At 51.5% G+C, this 17,317-nt stretch overlaps 3 protein-coding genes across 9 annotated transcripts; 1 reads left to right on the top strand and 2 right to left on the bottom strand.

Moving 5' to 3' along the window:
• Window positions 1-2,118: 2,118 nt before the first annotated feature.
• Window positions 2,119-6,664, bottom strand: EIF2B4 (eukaryotic translation initiation factor 2B subunit delta). 6 transcript variants are annotated; one of them, XM_004418224.3, is made up of 13 exons: window positions 6,568-6,664; window positions 6,142-6,185; window positions 5,693-5,828; window positions 5,267-5,470; window positions 4,906-4,988; window positions 4,616-4,707; window positions 4,267-4,381; window positions 4,003-4,079; window positions 3,728-3,830; window positions 3,388-3,515; window positions 3,073-3,250; window positions 2,487-2,667; window positions 2,119-2,362 (listed from the first exon to the last, which is right to left on the bottom strand). In XM_004418224.3, the coding sequence occupies exons 1-13, from the start codon at window positions 6,596-6,598 to the stop codon at window positions 2,163-2,165; spliced, it is 1,572 nt and encodes a 523-aa protein (XP_004418281.1). In that variant the 5' UTR covers window positions 6,599-6,664; the 3' UTR covers window positions 2,119-2,162. The 6 variants fall into 6 exon arrangements, with proteins under 6 accessions (XP_004418281.1, XP_014637066.1, XP_087293123.1 ...); XM_014781580.2 differs by having other exon boundaries at window positions 5,267-5,473; window positions 6,568-6,662; XM_087436997.1 differs by having other exon boundaries at window positions 5,267-5,473; window positions 6,539-6,616.
• A 204-nt stretch (window positions 6,665-6,868) lies between these two features.
• On the top strand, window positions 6,869-13,270 carry SNX17 (sorting nexin 17). The gene is made up of 15 exons (XM_004418220.3): window positions 6,869-7,046; window positions 7,504-7,578; window positions 8,534-8,651; window positions 9,633-9,697; window positions 9,990-10,100; window positions 10,213-10,303; window positions 10,459-10,546; window positions 10,794-10,863; window positions 11,421-11,513; window positions 11,610-11,813; window positions 11,951-12,076; window positions 12,240-12,317; window positions 12,468-12,542; window positions 12,635-12,676; window positions 12,767-13,270. The coding sequence occupies exons 1-15, from the start codon at window positions 6,984-6,986 to the stop codon at window positions 12,878-12,880; spliced, it is 1,413 nt and encodes a 470-aa protein (XP_004418277.1). The 5' UTR covers window positions 6,869-6,983; the 3' UTR covers window positions 12,881-13,270.
• Window positions 10,459-17,294, bottom strand: ZNF513 (zinc finger protein 513). Of its 2 annotated transcripts, none has more exons than XM_014781593.2 (4): window positions 16,933-17,294; window positions 16,236-16,391; window positions 14,640-15,236; window positions 10,459-14,550 (listed from the first exon to the last, which is right to left on the bottom strand). In XM_014781593.2, exons 2-4 carry the CDS (start codon window positions 16,258-16,260, stop codon window positions 13,724-13,726), a joined length of 1,449 nt encoding a protein of 482 aa, XP_014637079.1. In that variant the 5' UTR covers window positions 16,261-16,391; window positions 16,933-17,294; the 3' UTR covers window positions 10,459-13,723. The 2 variants fall into 2 exon arrangements, with proteins under 2 accessions (XP_014637079.1, XP_004418275.1); XM_004418218.3 differs by lacking the exon at window positions 16,933-17,294 and adding an exon at window positions 16,643-16,801.
• Between the last annotated feature and the right edge of the window lie 23 nt (window positions 17,295-17,317).

The raw sequence follows: 17,317 nt of genomic DNA, 5'->3' as shown, positions 1-17,317 counted from the left end.
TGTATCTAAGTTACTTCAGACATGTGCAACTATATGAGTGCATAAATTCCTCTAGGTTTAGGAGCATTTATAATTTCGATTGATAGGCAATCTTTCAACTGATCTTTTTCTCTGCCTCTACTCTCTACCTGTTAATTTTCTAAAACATAAGAGCTGACCCTGTGGGTCCTCTGCTTAATTCTGTTAATTGAGTGGTATGCTCAATATATAAAAACCCATGAGTTCATAATGATCTTTAAAAAAAGAGAGAAAGCCAAAAAATCAACTACTCATTGTATGCCACTGGAAGTAACTAGTGATCAATTCCTGAAAACTGGCAAGTAAAAGGAAACAATTAAACATCCTGTCTTTCCATATGAATTATAATTTAGAATAACTAACTGATGAGAGGCAGTTCTTTATAGAAGATTATCAGCTAGTAAATATGGAAAGAATGATAGACTTAGGGAAAAAAAAAAAATCACCATTTTGCATCCTCTAATGAAATAATTCAGGCAATAATCACCAGTGGATAAAACCACTAAAATGAAAGCTTGTTGGGAAACTTTAAACTTTAAAACTAAAACTGAACCCACTCATCACCGAAAATGGACCAACCAACCATTATTTGCCTCCTGATGAGGCAATGTGAAACACATTCAGCCTGGTTTCTGGAACAAGTCAATGTCATGAGAAAAGAAGGGGGGTTGGGGAGACTGATTTTGATTACAAGAAATTTAAGACATAACCAAATGTAATGTGTGGATTTGTTTGGATCCTGATTCAAACAAACCAACTATAAAAAGCCATTTTTGAGACATTCAGGGAAATTCAAATATGGATTGGACAACAATAAAAAAATTCAATACGTGTAATAATAATGTAAATTTCCATATTTTTTAGAGACACACAAGTTTGTAGGAGTGAAATGATATAATGTCTGGGATTTGCTCTAACTTCAGCAAGACAAAAAAGGGAAACAAAAAGAAAGCAAATGTGGAAAATCTTGATAATTATTGCATCTGGTGATGGGGATTCTTTGTATAGCTCACTCTACTTCTGTGCTGCTTGAAATTTTTCAATAAAATACACACACAAAATGGATGACTCTCCCTTTTTTTAGGCTAACCACAATGGTTAGACACACAATCTGCCCCCAACCCAATCTACCTTTGCAGCTTTCTCACTCACTCTCCAATAAGCCTCAATTCTAGCCTCACTACACTACTTGACACTTTGGAATTGGCCACTTATTTTAAGGTCTGTTCTGTCTTTGTGTTCAAGCTATTTCCTCTGCTGATCTGCCTTCCCATCCTTTTCCAACTGGGACACTTCTTATCCTTCAAGGACTACGTGAGATGTTACCTATGAAGTCTTCTCCAATCTTACTAGATCTCCAGGCATCATCCTTGGTTGCTTCCAAGAAACTCTGTTCGTACTACTAGTAGAATTTATCTCATCCTGTAGATATTATCTATCTTCCTCTGCCATGATGCATGCTCCTTAATGGCAGACAGCATAAAAGTTAAGGGCACAGTCTCTGGATCCAGAATGCCTGAGATCACTTGCTGGTTTAGTTACTGACCGTGTTACCTTGGGCAGGAAACTTAACCTCTCTGTGCCTTAGTTGTGTTGCCTTGGCAAATAACCTCTGTGCCTCAGTTTTCTCATCTGTAAAATCTCACTTCATAGTGTTGTATTAATCTTCCTAAATAGACAAGAAAGAGATTAGAACAGTTTCTGACACACAATAAGTACTTAATACTAAGGACGCTAAATATTAATATATTAATATGTAATTATTTAATATAAATATTAATATATTAATTTAATATAATTATTAATATAATCATAATATTAAAATACTAAGGATAGGACTCATTTGTCCTTATAGTCCTCCTCACATCTAGCTCAGTATCTGGCACATAGATGCTTGATAAATGCTTGATGACTTGCATAGTTTTTGGTCTCCATACTGACCTTCACTTTGGCCCCAAAGCACTGGTGTGGAGCTAGTCACCTGCGAGGGTCTCCTTAAAGGTCAAGGTTGGTAGCAGGTGCTAAAGAGGGGTTGGGGAGTCTGGACTCCTAACCTAAGTGGTGGCAATGCTAAAAGAGATACAAAGGCAGCAGAGTTGCTGAGTGTAGGGAGTATGTCCTTTATTGACCCTGTGTTTCCCCACTCACTGGTCACTACTCTTGACTCGTAGGACAACAGGTACAGAACTACAAGGGATCATTCCCAGCTCCGTGATCACCAGATCCACAAGCTCTGGGGGAGTCACATCATAGGCCAGATTCAACAACCGTAGGGACGAGTGGTTCTGCCAGTTAGCCAGGGCCACACGTTCTCCTCGCTCACATAGCAAATCGTCAGGGTCATCTGCAATGGGAGGTGTATCCATTTATGTGCTTTCAGAAAACAAATTGTAGTTCAACCTCCCCTGTCCCTCCCAAATCTTCTCAGGTCCCTGGAACCTTCTCTTATGCCCTTCTGGGCTTCTTACCTAGCTCATTAGAGACAAAGGCATCAGTCTGCACACGCTCACAGAACTTGTATGTCTCACAGCAGACCAGTACTGGCACATTATGGGCTCGTGCCACCAGGGCCAGCTGTGCCGTCCCTACCCGTGACATCACGGACCCGTTGGCCAAGAGTGCATGAGCTCCCAATAGCACCTTCGAAACCTATTTTGGAGAGTCAAAAGGGGGAAAAATGTGACATGTGATCTATGCAGAATAAAGTTCCCCACTCCTGCCCAGGACAACAATATTAAGACAACGAGTAACAAATCTTAATGATGGCTCTTCTCAGAAAACACCTGACCATTGACCCACCACACCACCCACAGGAAAACTAAACTCTGAAGTTACTTTTGTCATGTTCCCTCTTGGTGGTTGCTAGTTTAATATAATGTTCTTGCAATAGCTAGACTGTGCTATAACACGCTTAGATGTTTTTTCCTATTAAATATTAACAGGGCTGTCCATTTCTAGTATTTCTAAATAATTGTAACCTTGGCAAGGTGGAACTATGTCTATACTACTACACCCTTTTACTTCAACTTTGGAGTCCCTGTCCTCTGCCCTCACCTCTGGGAGCACATAGGAGGCTGCAGGAATCAGCAGGTAGGAGGCAGGGACCCCAGCACGGACCAGAAAACGTAGCGTGTGCCTTCCCTCCAGCCGTGGCCGGCTATCCACCACTACCACCCGAAACCGCCGGCCCTCAGCCCAAGCCTCCTGAAGAATTCGTGATACCAGAGATGAGCTGGAGCAAATGGAGAGGAGGATTCAGTTATAAATGTCACTAACTGATGGCCAGCTCATTCCTAAAGGGCAAATGGTAGTCCCTTCTTTGGATCATTTCCCTCCCCAGTTTTCTCAGTAATAGGGTCTGGATCATACCATCCATACACCAGGATCACATCTCCATTACTGATCTTCTTATAAGCAAAGCGTGAAATTGCCTGAGCTGCAAGCACAATCTTCTCTCGCACATACCGATCAATGGCTTTTTGAAGTTGTGACTTGGCCTAAATGGAGTGAGATGCTTAGGGAACAAGCAATGGACACATTTCTTCCTCTATCATGCCACATGTTTGAATACATGTGTAATGATGGGCCCAATGACTTCCTTAACCCTTAACTAGGACAGAATGGCCAACTTGCCCCTCCTGGGAGTCCTGAACACATTTCTCAGCTCTACTCCCAGGTGCATGCCTTGCTCATCCCTCATACTCATCACCTCCTCCTCTCGCTTGGAGCTGCTCACACTGGTGATCTCCTTGTTAAGGAACTTGATGGCATTATACATGCTCGCTGACAGGGGACGGCACTGGGTCAGGAAGCTGTAACAACATTTGTAGGACTCTACAACTTACAAAGCTTTCACATTTTAAAGGATTTCTTTAACAAGAAGACAGAGAACAGAACAATAAAAATAGAGGTAGAAGAGCAAAAGAAAAGGTACAAGAAAAGGACTGGGTGAGGTGGGAGTGGACTTGTAGTGGTTGTCCTTACCTGAAGTAGGGCTTTAGTTTATTCACTAGGTCCCTTGAGAGTTCTTCATTGGGAGGTGTGGTGTAATCCTGAATCACCTATGGGGTACACAAGTTGATCAGCAAAATGCTCTCTGAAAGGGGGACAGGGTAAGCTTCACTGAGCAAAGTGTTCTAAGGGTGGAGTCACTGCTTCTTTCCCCCAGAGATTACTCTGGTAAGAGAAGCTGGGGTAGTGTTGGGGAAGATGGGGTTGGGTCATAAGAGGGAACAGGACAGGGCATACCTGCTGCAAGGCACGAAGCAGGGCAATACACCGGGCATTGGAGCCACTGATCAGGCCCTGGGAGTACTGCAGGCCGAGTCGCACCATGGCTGGGTGGATCACAGAGGATGGGATGCTGATGGGATGGCGGTGTCACACACTTTGCAAGGGAGCTTGAGCACCTACTGCCCACCTGCCCCTGATGAAAAGGAACTTCCTTCACTAGCACCAGACACCCCCATTTCCTCTGGAGTTTTGCCTTATGTTCATGCTTCTTCCCACAGATCCAATGTCAAATTTCCAGTCACTTTCAATACAGTTACTAAAACTCCTTAGACTTAAAAGTCACGACAATTTTATATAATCCTACCTCATATACTGAGTCAGAGAGTTTTGTCTGCTGTACTGGGGTAGGTGGGAGAAGAGACTGACTTTGGATCCATAGTCCTTTCGTGTAGGAACCTTGACAAACAAGGGAATAGGACCAATGGCCCAGAGTTTAAAACTTATGGGATGAGCTGGAAAGGAAGTAAACAGTGAGACCACTATTGACCCAAATAACCATCCTTCTCTGGGGTCTCACTTTGCCCCAAGCACCTTTCCTCCCTCTATCCCATCTCCCTAGGGTCTTTCTGGCCATGCACCAAACCTACTTCCTACCTGTTGTCGCTCTGGTTTTTTAACAAGCCTTCTCAGAAGTGTGGGGTCATCAACCTGAGTGTGCTCAGGGAGACGCTTCACTCCTAAAAGATAATGATCATGTTTTCAAGACATAGTAGGTGATAATGAGAAGTTTTCTTTTAGGGCATAAGGGACATCAAGAAAAATTGGACAAAGGGAGAGGAAAAACAGGGAAAAAAAGAGTAGAAGGAGAAATAGGGATAGGATGAGGTTGAGGGGAGAATTTGGAACTCTGGGAACCAAGGTGAAGAATGGGAGGGGAGAGCTGTTTTACTATGGGGAAGCCTGAGCTAACACAAGAATTAGAATCAACAGAGATCTTAAAATGAAGAGAAGATACCTGAAGGGGTTTCTCCAGCTGTGCTGGGGCAGGCTGGAGGAGGTGGCCCTCCTTGTTCCCCTTTTCTTGCCTGTTTCAGGGCACGCTCAGCCTCCTGCTTGGCCCGCCGCTCAGCCCGAACTTCAGCTTTACTCCGACCGGCTGGAACTTTCTCCCCAGCAGTGCCCACCTGACTGCCCGGTCCTGGCAGTGGTTTGGTTGGGCCTACTAAAGGTAGAAGGAAGAGATGTCCACGCCCCAGGTAGTTAATATCTATGCCCCAGTGAAAGCATCTCTCTGTGCTTGTCTAAACTTTTTCGCTCTTCACCTGCTCAAACCAACTTTGTCCTGTCCCCCACCCCCCAACCCCACCCCCCAACCCCATTCTTTCCCACCACATCCCTCTACCAGCTCCACAACCCCAGCCTTTTAAAAAAGCCCCCGCACCTTGACATTGGGCTGCAGATACAACAGAGCCAGTTTCTGGTTCTGCTCCCTTTTCCTCCTTCCGTTTCTTCTTCTGCTGTTTCTTTTCCTTGCGAAGCTGCAGCTTCTCTTCTTGGGTCATCTCCCTCCCCCCTGCCTGAGACACAGACACAGAATACTGCTCTTCCCCCAACAATTCTAAAGGTGAATAAACTGGATGCTCACAAGATTCCCATAAAGTCCCTAATCCTCCCTAATTCTCACCAGCTACCTGTTACAAGCTTACATCCCACAGGGATGAAAGCTTCTTCTCCAGGGTCAGTCACATACGTTAGGGCTGAAAGAACAGTAAAATCTCCTAGCTTTACCAAGAAATAAAATGAAACAGGAATGAAGTTGGGGCAGAATGAAGCTGACACAGCCTCCTGCGTAGAGCGTGACAGGCGGCTTGAGCAGGCACCCTCACTTACCCCAGGCCGAGAAGAAAGCTCCGCCTTCATCCCAGATCCCGAGTCTGCAACAGAAAACAGGGCACAAAGTGAGCCAGAGAGACTGCGGGAGGGTTTGGGGAGACTCGTAGTCGGCGCAGCTGGCTGCTGGGTCGGCATGACCAGGGCTCCGCCGCCAGGCGGGAGGCGAGCCAGGGATCCGCGTGGGGACGCAGTGCGCGACAGGATCAAAGGGAGGGAGGGAGAGGGAAGAAGGAGGGGGCACCCACCCTTCTCACAGCAACCAGCCGGTACGCAGCGCGGGGCTGCGCCCGAGGCAGTGCAGACCAGGGCCCGAGGTGGCGCCAGAACGGAACCACAGGGCCCAGAGGAGCTCAGGGCCCAGCAGTAGCCGTCCGGAGCCCGTCGGCTCGCGTACCTGTTTATGCGCTCGGGCCCTTCACTCACCCTCGCGAACAGCTACAGCCACGGCAGCCATCACCCTCCGTCCTAGGCTCCGCCCGCCACGGACACTAGGACTACAGCGCCACCTGGGACGACACCCGCGGCGTGCAGCCCCAACCGGACTACCACATCCGACGTGCACCGGGGCTCTGCCCCGGGCTACGGATCGCAGTAAGGGCCCTCTCAACTTTGGGCTCCCAGTCCCGGCAGTTTCCTCTCGCCCTTTAGACTACAGTTCCCAGCATGCCAGGGGAGCTGCGCCCCAGAGCGGACGTCCCACCGCCTTTCTCACTTCCCATCTCAGGCCCCCCCAAAATGGCGAGTGAGGCTTCGGGGACGCGCTGAGCAGCGGAGGCGAGCGTGCAAAGCCGCTACGGCTCTCACAGTCCGGAGCCCGACCGGGCCCCGCCGCAGGGAACATGCACTTTTCCATTCCTGAAACCGAGTCCCGCAGCGGGGACAGCGGCGGCTCCGCCTACGTGGTGAGGAGCGGCCGGAGCCGGGCCGGGCAAGGGCGGGGATAACGGGCCGGAGCCCTCCGAGCGGCCTCCGAGGCCTGGCCGCCACCCTTCGGGCCTGGTCCCAGGCTGCCGACTCCCGAGATTATATCACGTCTCAGATTCGTCCACAGGTCGCCCCAGCTCTTGTAGGTCTTTTGTTCGGCCGCGTCGCCTCCCGCCGTTTGGCCGCGGCTACTCTGGTGGGCATCACTGGCCTCTTGGGGAGGGAGACTGCGACACGAGCGCCCGAGTTTCCCCCGGACTGGTTCTTCTGCTTTGGTACCTGGCCCTGGGGAAAGCAGACTGACTGACAAACCCTCGGAAGATCTCGGGCGTGTTACTGAGGCGGAGCTGTGCCAGGGCAGCTTCGGGCCGAGGTTCTCGAAGGGGGTCGCCCAGATCGCGACCCTAAAATGCTTGCCTGCTTGTGTGTTCTCAGGCCTATAACATTCACGTGAATGGAGTCCTGCACTGTCGGGTGCGCTACAGCCAGCTCCTGGGGCTGCACGAGCAGGTGGGACTAGCACCTCTGCCTTGAGGCAGCATCAAGCTCCTTCCTACACCTGGGCATCAGTGTGTCCATTTTCCCTCTCATCGCTTTCCCGTAGGCTGTAGTTCGCCTTTAATGATTGCCACAGGGGAGGATCTGGTGCTTTATCTTATCGTCTGACATTTCCAGAGAACTCCCTAAGAAGCTTATTGTCTGCTGCTCTAACCGCTCCTCCCTATGCTCACGTCCTCCTTCCTGCTTCTCTGTCCCGTCTTACTTCAACCTTTGCCTGTGCATGGAAAACCGACCTACCCCGCCCCCTGCTGCCAAAGTACATGCCTTCTGTCATCCGAGCTGCAACTTGAGATTCTTTTCCTTGCCCATACAAACCATTCACCAATTTCTTTCTGTGTTCTTTGGCTCCTTTCAGTGCGCGTAGCTGTTTCAGTTATCTTTATGTATCTGTGATGCCATGTTTCTCCGTTTTCACCAGATTGTGACCTGGTGCGAGGTACCCAATTTCTTTGGGCCTCAGTTTCTACAACTGAAAAATGGATTGATTGATCTGCAAAGTCCCTTTAAGTCCTAAGATACTTTGTGAACATATTTAGCTATTACTTAACTGTTTGTACACATAAATTTTCCTTATAAAGCCCTTTGCTTCCTGTGAGGGTTCAGTGAACAGTCTTGCTAGATAGTCAAGTGGCTCCCTAGGCCCAGGCGCTATACGAACCCTCCCCACACTGTGAAGGGGCTGACTTGTACACAGTAACATAGGAAAGAACTTATATCTGGGACAGAGGAATGGCTCCCTTGGGATGCTATCTCTGCCAAAGGAATCATTTCCCAGGTGACCAAGGTAGATACGGGAGCAGAGACTGAAGGAAGGGAAGGGGAGCCCAAGAGAACATTGTAGGTGTAGATGCCTCTTTTCATTTGCTATGTTTATGTGAAAGGTTGTATCTCTTTCTCCAAATAGCTTCGGAAGGAGTATGGGGCCAATGTGCTTCCTGCATTTCCCCCAAAGAAGCTTTTCTCTCTGACACCTGCTGAGGTAGAACAGAGGAGAGAGCAGTTAGAGAAGTACATGCAAGCTGGTGAGTGGTTGGAGGGAACTTCAGGCTGACTGTGTTGAGGACTATGGGGAGAGACTCAAAACAGCTGGTTCTCTAGAAGGTCCTGAATTAATTTCTAGATCTGGGAAGCCTCTTGTTTTAGCTGTTATTTAATTAGCAAAAGTAAATAGCATTCAAGGACACTCCAGGTATTAGCAAAGCAATTTGGGCACTAACATCTATGAGAAATACTAATAAACCCTAAATAGTCTTTTTATTTATTTATTTATTTTTCCCCCAAAGCCCCAGTAGATAGTTGTATGTCATAGCTGCACATCCTTCTAGTTGCTGTATGTGGGACGCGGCCTCAGCATGGCCAGAGAAGCGGTGCATTGGTGCGCACCTGGGATAGGAACCCAGGCCACCAGCAGCGGAGCGTGAGCACTTAACCACTAAGCCACGGGGCCGGCCCTTTTTTTTTTTTTGTATTTATTACACTAAGTAGTCTTAAAGCAATTTAGATTGGTGGGGAGAACTTAATTTGTATCTGATGTACTTTATTTTTATTTTTATTTTTTTTAAAGATTTTATTTATTTATTTTTTCCCCCCAAAGCCCCAGTAGATAGTTGTATGTCATAGCTGCACATCCTTCTAGTTGCTGTATGTGGGACTCGGCCTCAGGATGGACGGAGAAGTGGTGCCTCGGTGCACGCCCGGGATCCGAACCCGGGCCACCAGCATCGGAGCACGCGCACTTAACCACCAAGCCACGGGGCTGGCCCTGATGTACTTTAGATTAACATCATTGTTATTTTCCTAGTTCTATATACTGGACTCAACTAGATAGCAGCCAAGGGTGGGGCAGGTGAAGAATTTATGCAGTGAGGTGAGGCCAGCTGGGGCATGTGACAGGCCACTAGCAGCCCAGGAAATGGGGTCTGGGGGTACCTACCAAGAAGAGAACTAGGGGGAGCCAAGAGGGAGTCCTAAGTTACTGGAACATCATCCTCTTGTCCCCACAGTTCGGCAAGACCCATTGCTTGGGAGCAGTGAGACCTTTAATAGTTTTCTGCGTCGGGCACAACAGGTAAGCCTTTGGGTGGGACCAAGATTTAAGGGAAGGACTTTCCTGTAGGGCCACATTATTTTAATGAAGTGGCTACGGAGGCATCATCCTGCCACCTTTTTTTTATGAATTGGGGCTTCTGCTGTGCCAGTGAAATCAAGGAAACCCAGCCTGTAATTAAGCAGCTGAGAATAAAGGCATCAGATGGGCCTAGACGGGCCTAGAAATAGAGAGTTGGAGATAGGTCCGAGCTGGATGCTGGGTATGTGTTAATAAGGTGGTACCTCCCATTCCCATGTATGCTCACAACCAGGAGACACAGCAGGTCCCCACTGAGGAGGTCTCCTTGGAAGTGCTGCTCAGCAATGGGCAGAAAGTGCTGGTCAGTGTGCTAACTTCAGATCAGACTGAGGATGTCCTGGAGGTAAGGTGCTTGTTCTGCACTGCCCCTCCTTTTCCTACACCCCAGGGTCTCAGGCTTGGGGATGATTGGAACCAGCCAGTATGATGAGCTGTACTTCCTTCCCTATCCCCAGGCTGTGGCTGCAAAGCTGGATCTTCCAGATGACTTGATCGGATATTTTAGTCTCTTTCTAGTTCGAGAAAAAGAGGATGGAACCTTTTCTTGTGAGTTTCTCTGGACTTTACAGCCTCCTTGTGCTTCCAGTAGTGAATTTGCCTCCCTGTCTCCCCCCGAGAATGTGGTATTTCCTTAGAGCTTCTCTCTTGATTCCTTCCCCTTCCGTTTCATGGCATTTTCCTTTTTTTTTTTTAACGCATAGTCGTACGGAAGTTGCAAGAGTTCGAGCTGCCATATGTGTCTGTGACCAGTCTTCGAAGTCAAGAGTATAAGATTGTGCTAAGGAAGAGGTCAGGGCTGGGCTTGGAGGAGGGAAGAGGGTGCTGGATTGGATTATTGGACCATGTATTGAGGCAGAATAATCTGGACAAGGGGGTAGTGCTGGGTGTTTCTACCAGGCCTCCCAAGCTTCCTCTCACTGTACCAACATTAGCCTGATAGTTCCAGATTGCTCCTGTTTTGCCCCTATTTTCCATTCTACCTCTTGCCTTACCCCAGCTTAGTCCCATTACCCCTTTCCACCCCTTGGCCTCACAGTTATTGGGACTCTGCCTATGATGACGATGTCATGGAGAACCGGGTTGGCCTGAACCTGCTTTATGCTCAGGTGAGCTTGGAGCTGCCTCAGAACCCTTCCCCTGGGGCTGGCCCCGTGGCGTAGCGGTCAAGTGCGCGCGCTCCACCGCTGGCGGCCCAGGTTCGGATCCCGGGCGCACACCGATGCACCGCTTGTCAGGCCATGCTGTGGCGGCGTCCCATATAAAGTCGAGGAAGATGGGCACAGATGTTAGCCCAGGGCCGGTCTTCCTCAGCAGAAAAGAGGAGGATTGGCATGGATGTTAGCTCAGGGCTGATCTTCCTCGGGAAAAAAAAAAAAAAAAAAAAAGAACCCTTCTCCTGAAAATGACTCTGGTATCATACTCTGCCAAGAAAACTCCTTTCATGTCTTTATTCCCAGTTCATAGGGAAGTTTCTAGAAGACTATCAGGGCACTTGGCACAACCTCTACAACCCCTACTTTGTAAGCTGATATGGTTAAGGACTCACTACAAAGAGGTTGCTCAGGTGTGGGGCTAGGGGTTAGGCTGGACAGAGGTAACGGGACACTTTCCTTGGACCTCTGACTGGGAGTGCAGAACCCTCTACCCCTTGACTCCACTCTAGACAGTATCAGACATTGAGCGTGGATGGATCCTGGTCACCAAGGAGCAGCACCAGCAGCTCAAATCTCTGCAAGAGAAGGTCTCTAAGAAGGAGGTGAGCCCTGCCTCCCTATCTCCTTCCAAGGGGTTGCTTTCTCTGGGCTGCCCTACTTCCCCTCCTGACCTGCCCCTTGTGGTGACTGGGTTTCAGTTCCTGCGGCTGGCCCAGACGCTGCGGCACTATGGCTACTTGCGCTTCGATGCCTGTGTGGCTGACTTCCCAGAGAAGGACTGTCCCGTGGTGGTGAGCGCAGGCAACAGTGAACTCAGTCTCCAGCTCCGCCTGCCTGGCCAGCAACTCCGTGAAGGTTCCTTCCGGGTCACCCGCATGCGGTGCTGGCGGGTCACCTCCTCTGTGAGTTGGGATAGGAGGAGGAAGCCTTCAGGATGGGGGCCTGGCAAGCCTTGAGCTTCAGGAATGGGCTGCAGTGGGTCAGGGAGGTAGGCAGACTGATCAGAATGAACACAGCCTAATTCTCCTTCCTCTCCCAGGTGCCATTGCCCAGCGGAGGCACAAGCAGCCCAGGCCGGGGCCGGGGTGAGGTGCGCCTGGAACTGGCTTTCGAATACCTCATGAGCAAGGACCGGCTACAGTGGGTTACCATCACCAGCCCCCAGGTGTGAGCCCACCCTCAGGCCTCCTCTGGAGCCCATTGTACCATCTATCTTAGATACCCAAGTTTAGGGCTTCCAGGACTCCATGTGAGTGGGGCCCTTGTCTTAGGGGTGCTGGGCTCAGGATGACCATTCTAGTCAGGCTGAGCTCTCTTCTTGCCCTCAGGCTATCATGATGAGCATCTGCTTGCAGTCCATGGTAGATGAACTGATGGTGAAGAAATCTGGAGGTAGTATCAGGAAGGTAAGAAGCAAGCGTGGACCAGGCAGCTGAGTGGCTATGCTCTCCCTGCCTTTTGTCGTAGGTATGAGGCTTCTGAAAGGGAGGCGAAGTGATTGGGATTCCAAAGGGAGTGATGCTGCCCTTATCAGCACCTTGTGTCTCCATCCCCAGATGCTGCGCCGGCGGGTGGGGGGCACCCTGAGACACTCAGACAGTCAGCACGCAGTGAAGTCCCCCCCACTGCTTGTAAGTATTACTCCCTGGTCAGTACCCCTGCCCCCAGCCTTGCCTCACTTCCCGCAGTGGGGTCTCTGACACCTCTGCATCCTCTTCCCCAGGAGTCACCTGATGCCAGCCGGGAGTCCATAGTCAAACTCTCAGTAAGTTTCTCATGAGGGTTGGTGAGGTTGGTGTTTGCAGAGAATCTCAAGGAGGCTTGAGCCCTCTGACCCACCCTGCCTTTGTTACAGAGCAAGCTGAGTGCCGTGAGCTTGCGGGGGATTGGCAGTCCCAGCACAGATGCCAGTGCCAGTGATGTCCACGGCAATTTCGCCTTCGAGGGCATTGGAGATGAGGATCTGTGATCTCCAGTGCTCGGATGTCTGCTCTCTACCCTGGAGGAATGTTCAGAAACTTGCCCTGTGCCTGTATCCCCCAAGCTGGGGGATCTTTTCCTTCCTACCTTCCCCTTTCCTCCTCTTGGCCAGGGGCCTTCCAATCTACCTTCCCTTCCCCCTGGGCTGGCTGCACAAAGGATTGTCCCCTGTCTTTTCAGAGCTGGCCCTCAATGCCAAATTAGCGTTTAGTATTTTGCACAAAGTCCAAGGGACCATGGCTGCCTGCCTTGAGGAGGAACCACAGCTCCCCCTGGGCTGCTTCTGGCTTCTTGGGGCCATGGGCCAAGGGGATGGGCAGAGGTCTGTGTATGGTCTGGCCTAGCTTCCCGTCATTAAACTCAGCCTGATTGCTGCCTACCTCTGGTTCCCTCTCACTGCCTCTGCTCCCCCCATCACAGCACAGACTGCTGTGCTAAGGGTGAGGCCGAGCTGTGCTTGCCACTGCCAACTCAGCATAGACATGGCTTTGTTAGTGTTTCCTTTATTATAAAGCACTGAAATAAGTTAAATAAACAGGTGGGAGGCTGGGCAGTCCCCCAGCCAGTTCCTCCACAGCCCCTGGGAGCAATAGAGGTAAATACAGGCCCTTCTCACTGAGCTCATGAAGTGCTTCAGTCAAGGCAAGGCCCCCTGGTCCATATGGGCCCCCTGCCCACCGGGTTTGGGCTGGTCCATATAGTGCCTAGGTTAGTCTGTGTGGAGCCCCTGGCCAGCGGGGGAGGAAGGAGAAGGTGGCTTCTGGTCCATCTGTATAAAACATACAGGAGAGTCAGGGCTAGTCCATAGGGTCCTGAGGGAGAAGGACCTAGTTCAGGGCGAGTCTGTATGGAGAGCCCGGCTACCAGTGGCACTCAGGGCTGAGGGACCCAGAGAGCTCAAAACAGAGGGAGGGCTATGAGGTGGGGCCCAGCCCTCAGAGGCAGAGAGGCCAGACCCTCCTGGCCCACCATGCCCATGCACCTTCTGGTGGCGTTTGTAGTTGTCCCAATGGCCCGTGGTGTAGGCGCAGGCGGCGCAGTGGAAGGGCTTCTCGCCTGTGTGCCGCAGCATGTGGCGTTTGAGGTTCATGCTCTGATTGCAGCTGTAGTTGCAAAGGCTACACCGAAAAGGTTTGTCCCCAGAGTGGATGCGACCGTGACGCTTGAGGTTGGCCAGGTTGCCACAGGCATAGGGGCAGAGGGGGCACTTGTAGGGCTTCTCTCCCGTGTGGACGCGCTGGTGCCGTTTCAGATTATCCAGATGAGCAGAGGCATAGGGACAGCGGGCACAACGAAAGGGCTTCTCGCCACTGTGCGTCTTCATGTGCCGGGCCAGGTGGTTGGGATAATGAGTGGCAAAGGGGCAGAGGCTACAGGCAAAGCCTTTGTCACTGGGGCCCTGCGGCCCTCCACTGGCATCCCCTCCAGCCTCTCCTCGCATGCAACGCCCACACATGGCAGCTCCCAGCCGACTCCCCTCCCCCTCCTCCAGCTCTTGTCCACAGTTCTGGCAGGTCCAAGGGAACAGCAGCTCTGGCAGTGGTTCTGATCCAGTCCCACATAGGCCCTCCCCTTCACCCCGCAGCTGCCCACAGTCCGGCAGGAAACTGGCACCACCTGGTGGCACATGGAGGCTCAAATCTGGAAGCAGCAGAGCATCTGTGGGGACAATGAAACCTGGGTTATGAATCTAAGTACCCTAGAGCTACCCACCCATGTCCCAGGTTCTTCTGTGCCTGGCTTTTTACCTTCAGGTCGCCGGGTCACTGCCCCCTCCTGCTCTGTGGGACTGGGAGGCCGGGTTGGACGTGGAGCACAGCAGTGGAAGCCACAGGTCGGGCACGGAAGAGTGGGGGGCCTTGCATGGGTGCGCTGATGCCGCCTCAGGTTGCCCAGGCTGCTGCAGGCAAAGGGGCAGTGGGGACAGCGGTAGGGCTTCTCGCCAGTGTGGGTGCGGGTATGTCGCGTCAGGTTGACGAGCTGGGCTGAGGCGTAGGGGCAGCGGCCACAGCGGAACGGCTTCTCCCCGCTATGTATCTTCATGTGCCGCTTCAGGTGGCTCGAGTAGTGGGACACGAAGGCGCAGAGGCGGCATGAGTATACTAGCCGCGGGGGCAGCGGGGGCAGTGGGGGCCCCCCACCCGGCCCTCCTGCCCCACAACACGGCCCTTCACCTGTCGGCACCCCCCATAGCCTGCAGGCTGGCCCTGGCCTCTCACCCCTGGCCTCCCCAGGACCCCTGGCTGGCTCCTCAACTTCACTCTCAGCACTTAGTGCCCGGCCGCCCCCAGACTCGTCGTCGCTCAGCCCATAGGGAAGCCCAGGCCTGGCTCCCAGAGAGTCTCCTGGTGAAACAGACATGAGAAGAGACATCAACATGGGGTAGGACCAGGCTCCAAACTCCCCTTCTCACTTGTGGTCTCCCGACTTGCTTGGTCCCACCCCTCTCCACTTCAATGATCCTGAAAATTAAACATGAATTGTCTGCCTCTGAGCCTGGACTAACTTAGTGATGACAGAATTGTACCTAGTTCCACTTAATGGAAAAAGATCAAGGGCTCACATTGGGCCACAGAATGAAATGAATCAATAATATAATTAACTGATTCTTGGTATGAGGAAGTAAAAATACACAAGGCAGAAGCCTGAGACCTTTTTCCAAGCCCTATATTAGTAAGGTCCCTTTTAGTATGGAGCTGATTATAAAAAACTATCTCAAAAAGTGAGGCACGATTTGGAGGGAAGTGGAAACAAGGTACGCATGTAACACCACTTCTAAGCCTAAAGGATGGATTCTCTTTTACATGGATTCCCTCAATGACTTTCAAAAATATCCTACATAAATGAGTTAGTAGTGCAGCAAATTAGGATGGAGTGATGCTAAGATCATAGGGAAAAGGACTATCAAAGGATACTTGAGGGTAGAGTTTAAAACCTCAATACAAAAGGAGCTTATGCTGCAGGTAAAAGGGAGTTAGATTAGACATAAGTACTTGCTTGAATGGGAAGTTGCTTCCCTGAACTTCTTAAAAGTAAACTCACATAAGGAATGGACTAGGGAGTAAGACAAGGTTATTAAAAGGGCATTTAGCTTGAACCAGTTGCTCTGATTCATCCACCGTATTCATACCTTTGGACCAGGCCCCATAACTTCACCTCAACAAAGTGATGGAGCTGATTGGCCCATTAGGCAAATGAAGGAATCTGGCTCAAATCTAAACTATACCAGCCGTAGGTTGTGGCCGGAAACGGTGTTTTGCTCACTGGCACTAAACTGTAACCCGCCTCCTGAAGGGCTGGGGTGCCAGCGGTCACTAATCTTTAACCAAGTCCCCCAAACCCACCTTCAGAGTCTCTCTCGAAGCCCATGAGCCGGTCGCTGTTGCCATCACCTTCCTCGTCTTCCTCTTCCTCTTCAAACTCCAGATCCTGGCCTAGTAGCAAATCACTCTCCAACACCAGGGCCCCGGGTCCTTCGTCGAGGGAGTCTTCCGTATCCACTGAAGAGGGGAGGGGGCTTGTAGATTCTCCCTCAGGAGCTGTGCCCATCATCCGCACCCGGGGAGCCAGCCCTCGAAGACCGTACTTCCCGTACTCGTAGACCCTCTCAGGTTCGCTTAGTGCCTCGCAGGGAATCTAAGAGTCCAGATCTCCCACCCCATCCCTCAGGAGTCCCCCTTCACCCTGACCTCAACCCACTCCACTGACCCCACCCCCGCTCCTCCCCCCTCCGCGGCCCCTGACCCCTGACCTTTGACCCCCTCGCATTTCACGGGCTGCGGGTGGCTTTGCTTCCTTCGGGGCATCGTGACCGGCTCCAGCCCGACGCGTCTCCGGCCTGCAGCCGCCCGGCCCCGCCCCTCCCAGTTCGACCCGCCCGCCTGCCCTTCCTCTCAGGGCTCGCGGGCCGCCCCCATGCAGCGGCGCGGGCCGCGGGCAGCCCCCCGCCCTGGCCCCGGCGCCCAGCTCAGGCCGCTCCCGCCGCCGCCGCCGCGTCCATTCATGGAGCCCCGTACCCCCCCTACGGAGACCAGCTGGTACCTCCGTACTCGCTTCCGCTTCCGCTGCCGCAGAGCCACACGGGACGCGTAGTCGGTGGAAAGCTGAAGCCGCAAAGGCTTCCACAACATGACCAGGAAGTGATTGTAACGAAAGGAAGCAGGCGAGCCAATCAGGGGTCAGATAGAACCGGGCCGGCCAGGGGCACAGAAGCCCTGCCCCTGGTTTCAGTCTTAGGGGCCGCCTGGCCTATGCTGACCCCTCGCCGGCGGAATGAGGATATTATTACCGACTCCAGGAGGGGGTGCGCATGAGCCTGCCAGGAGCTCGGGAAGTCGCAATACCCAGGCCCCATCTCCCTAACACACACACACGCACACGCACATGCACGCATGCACGCAGAGGAGCTGGGAAGATGCTACTGATG

This window comes from Ceratotherium simum, chromosome 11 (assembly GCF_057802395.1).
Source record: "Ceratotherium simum simum isolate JZ-2026a chromosome 11, ASM5780239v1, whole genome shotgun sequence".
NCBI lineage: Eukaryota > Metazoa > Chordata > Mammalia > Perissodactyla > Rhinocerotidae > Ceratotherium > Ceratotherium simum.
This window is presented reverse-complemented; position numbering and strand designations above follow the sequence as displayed.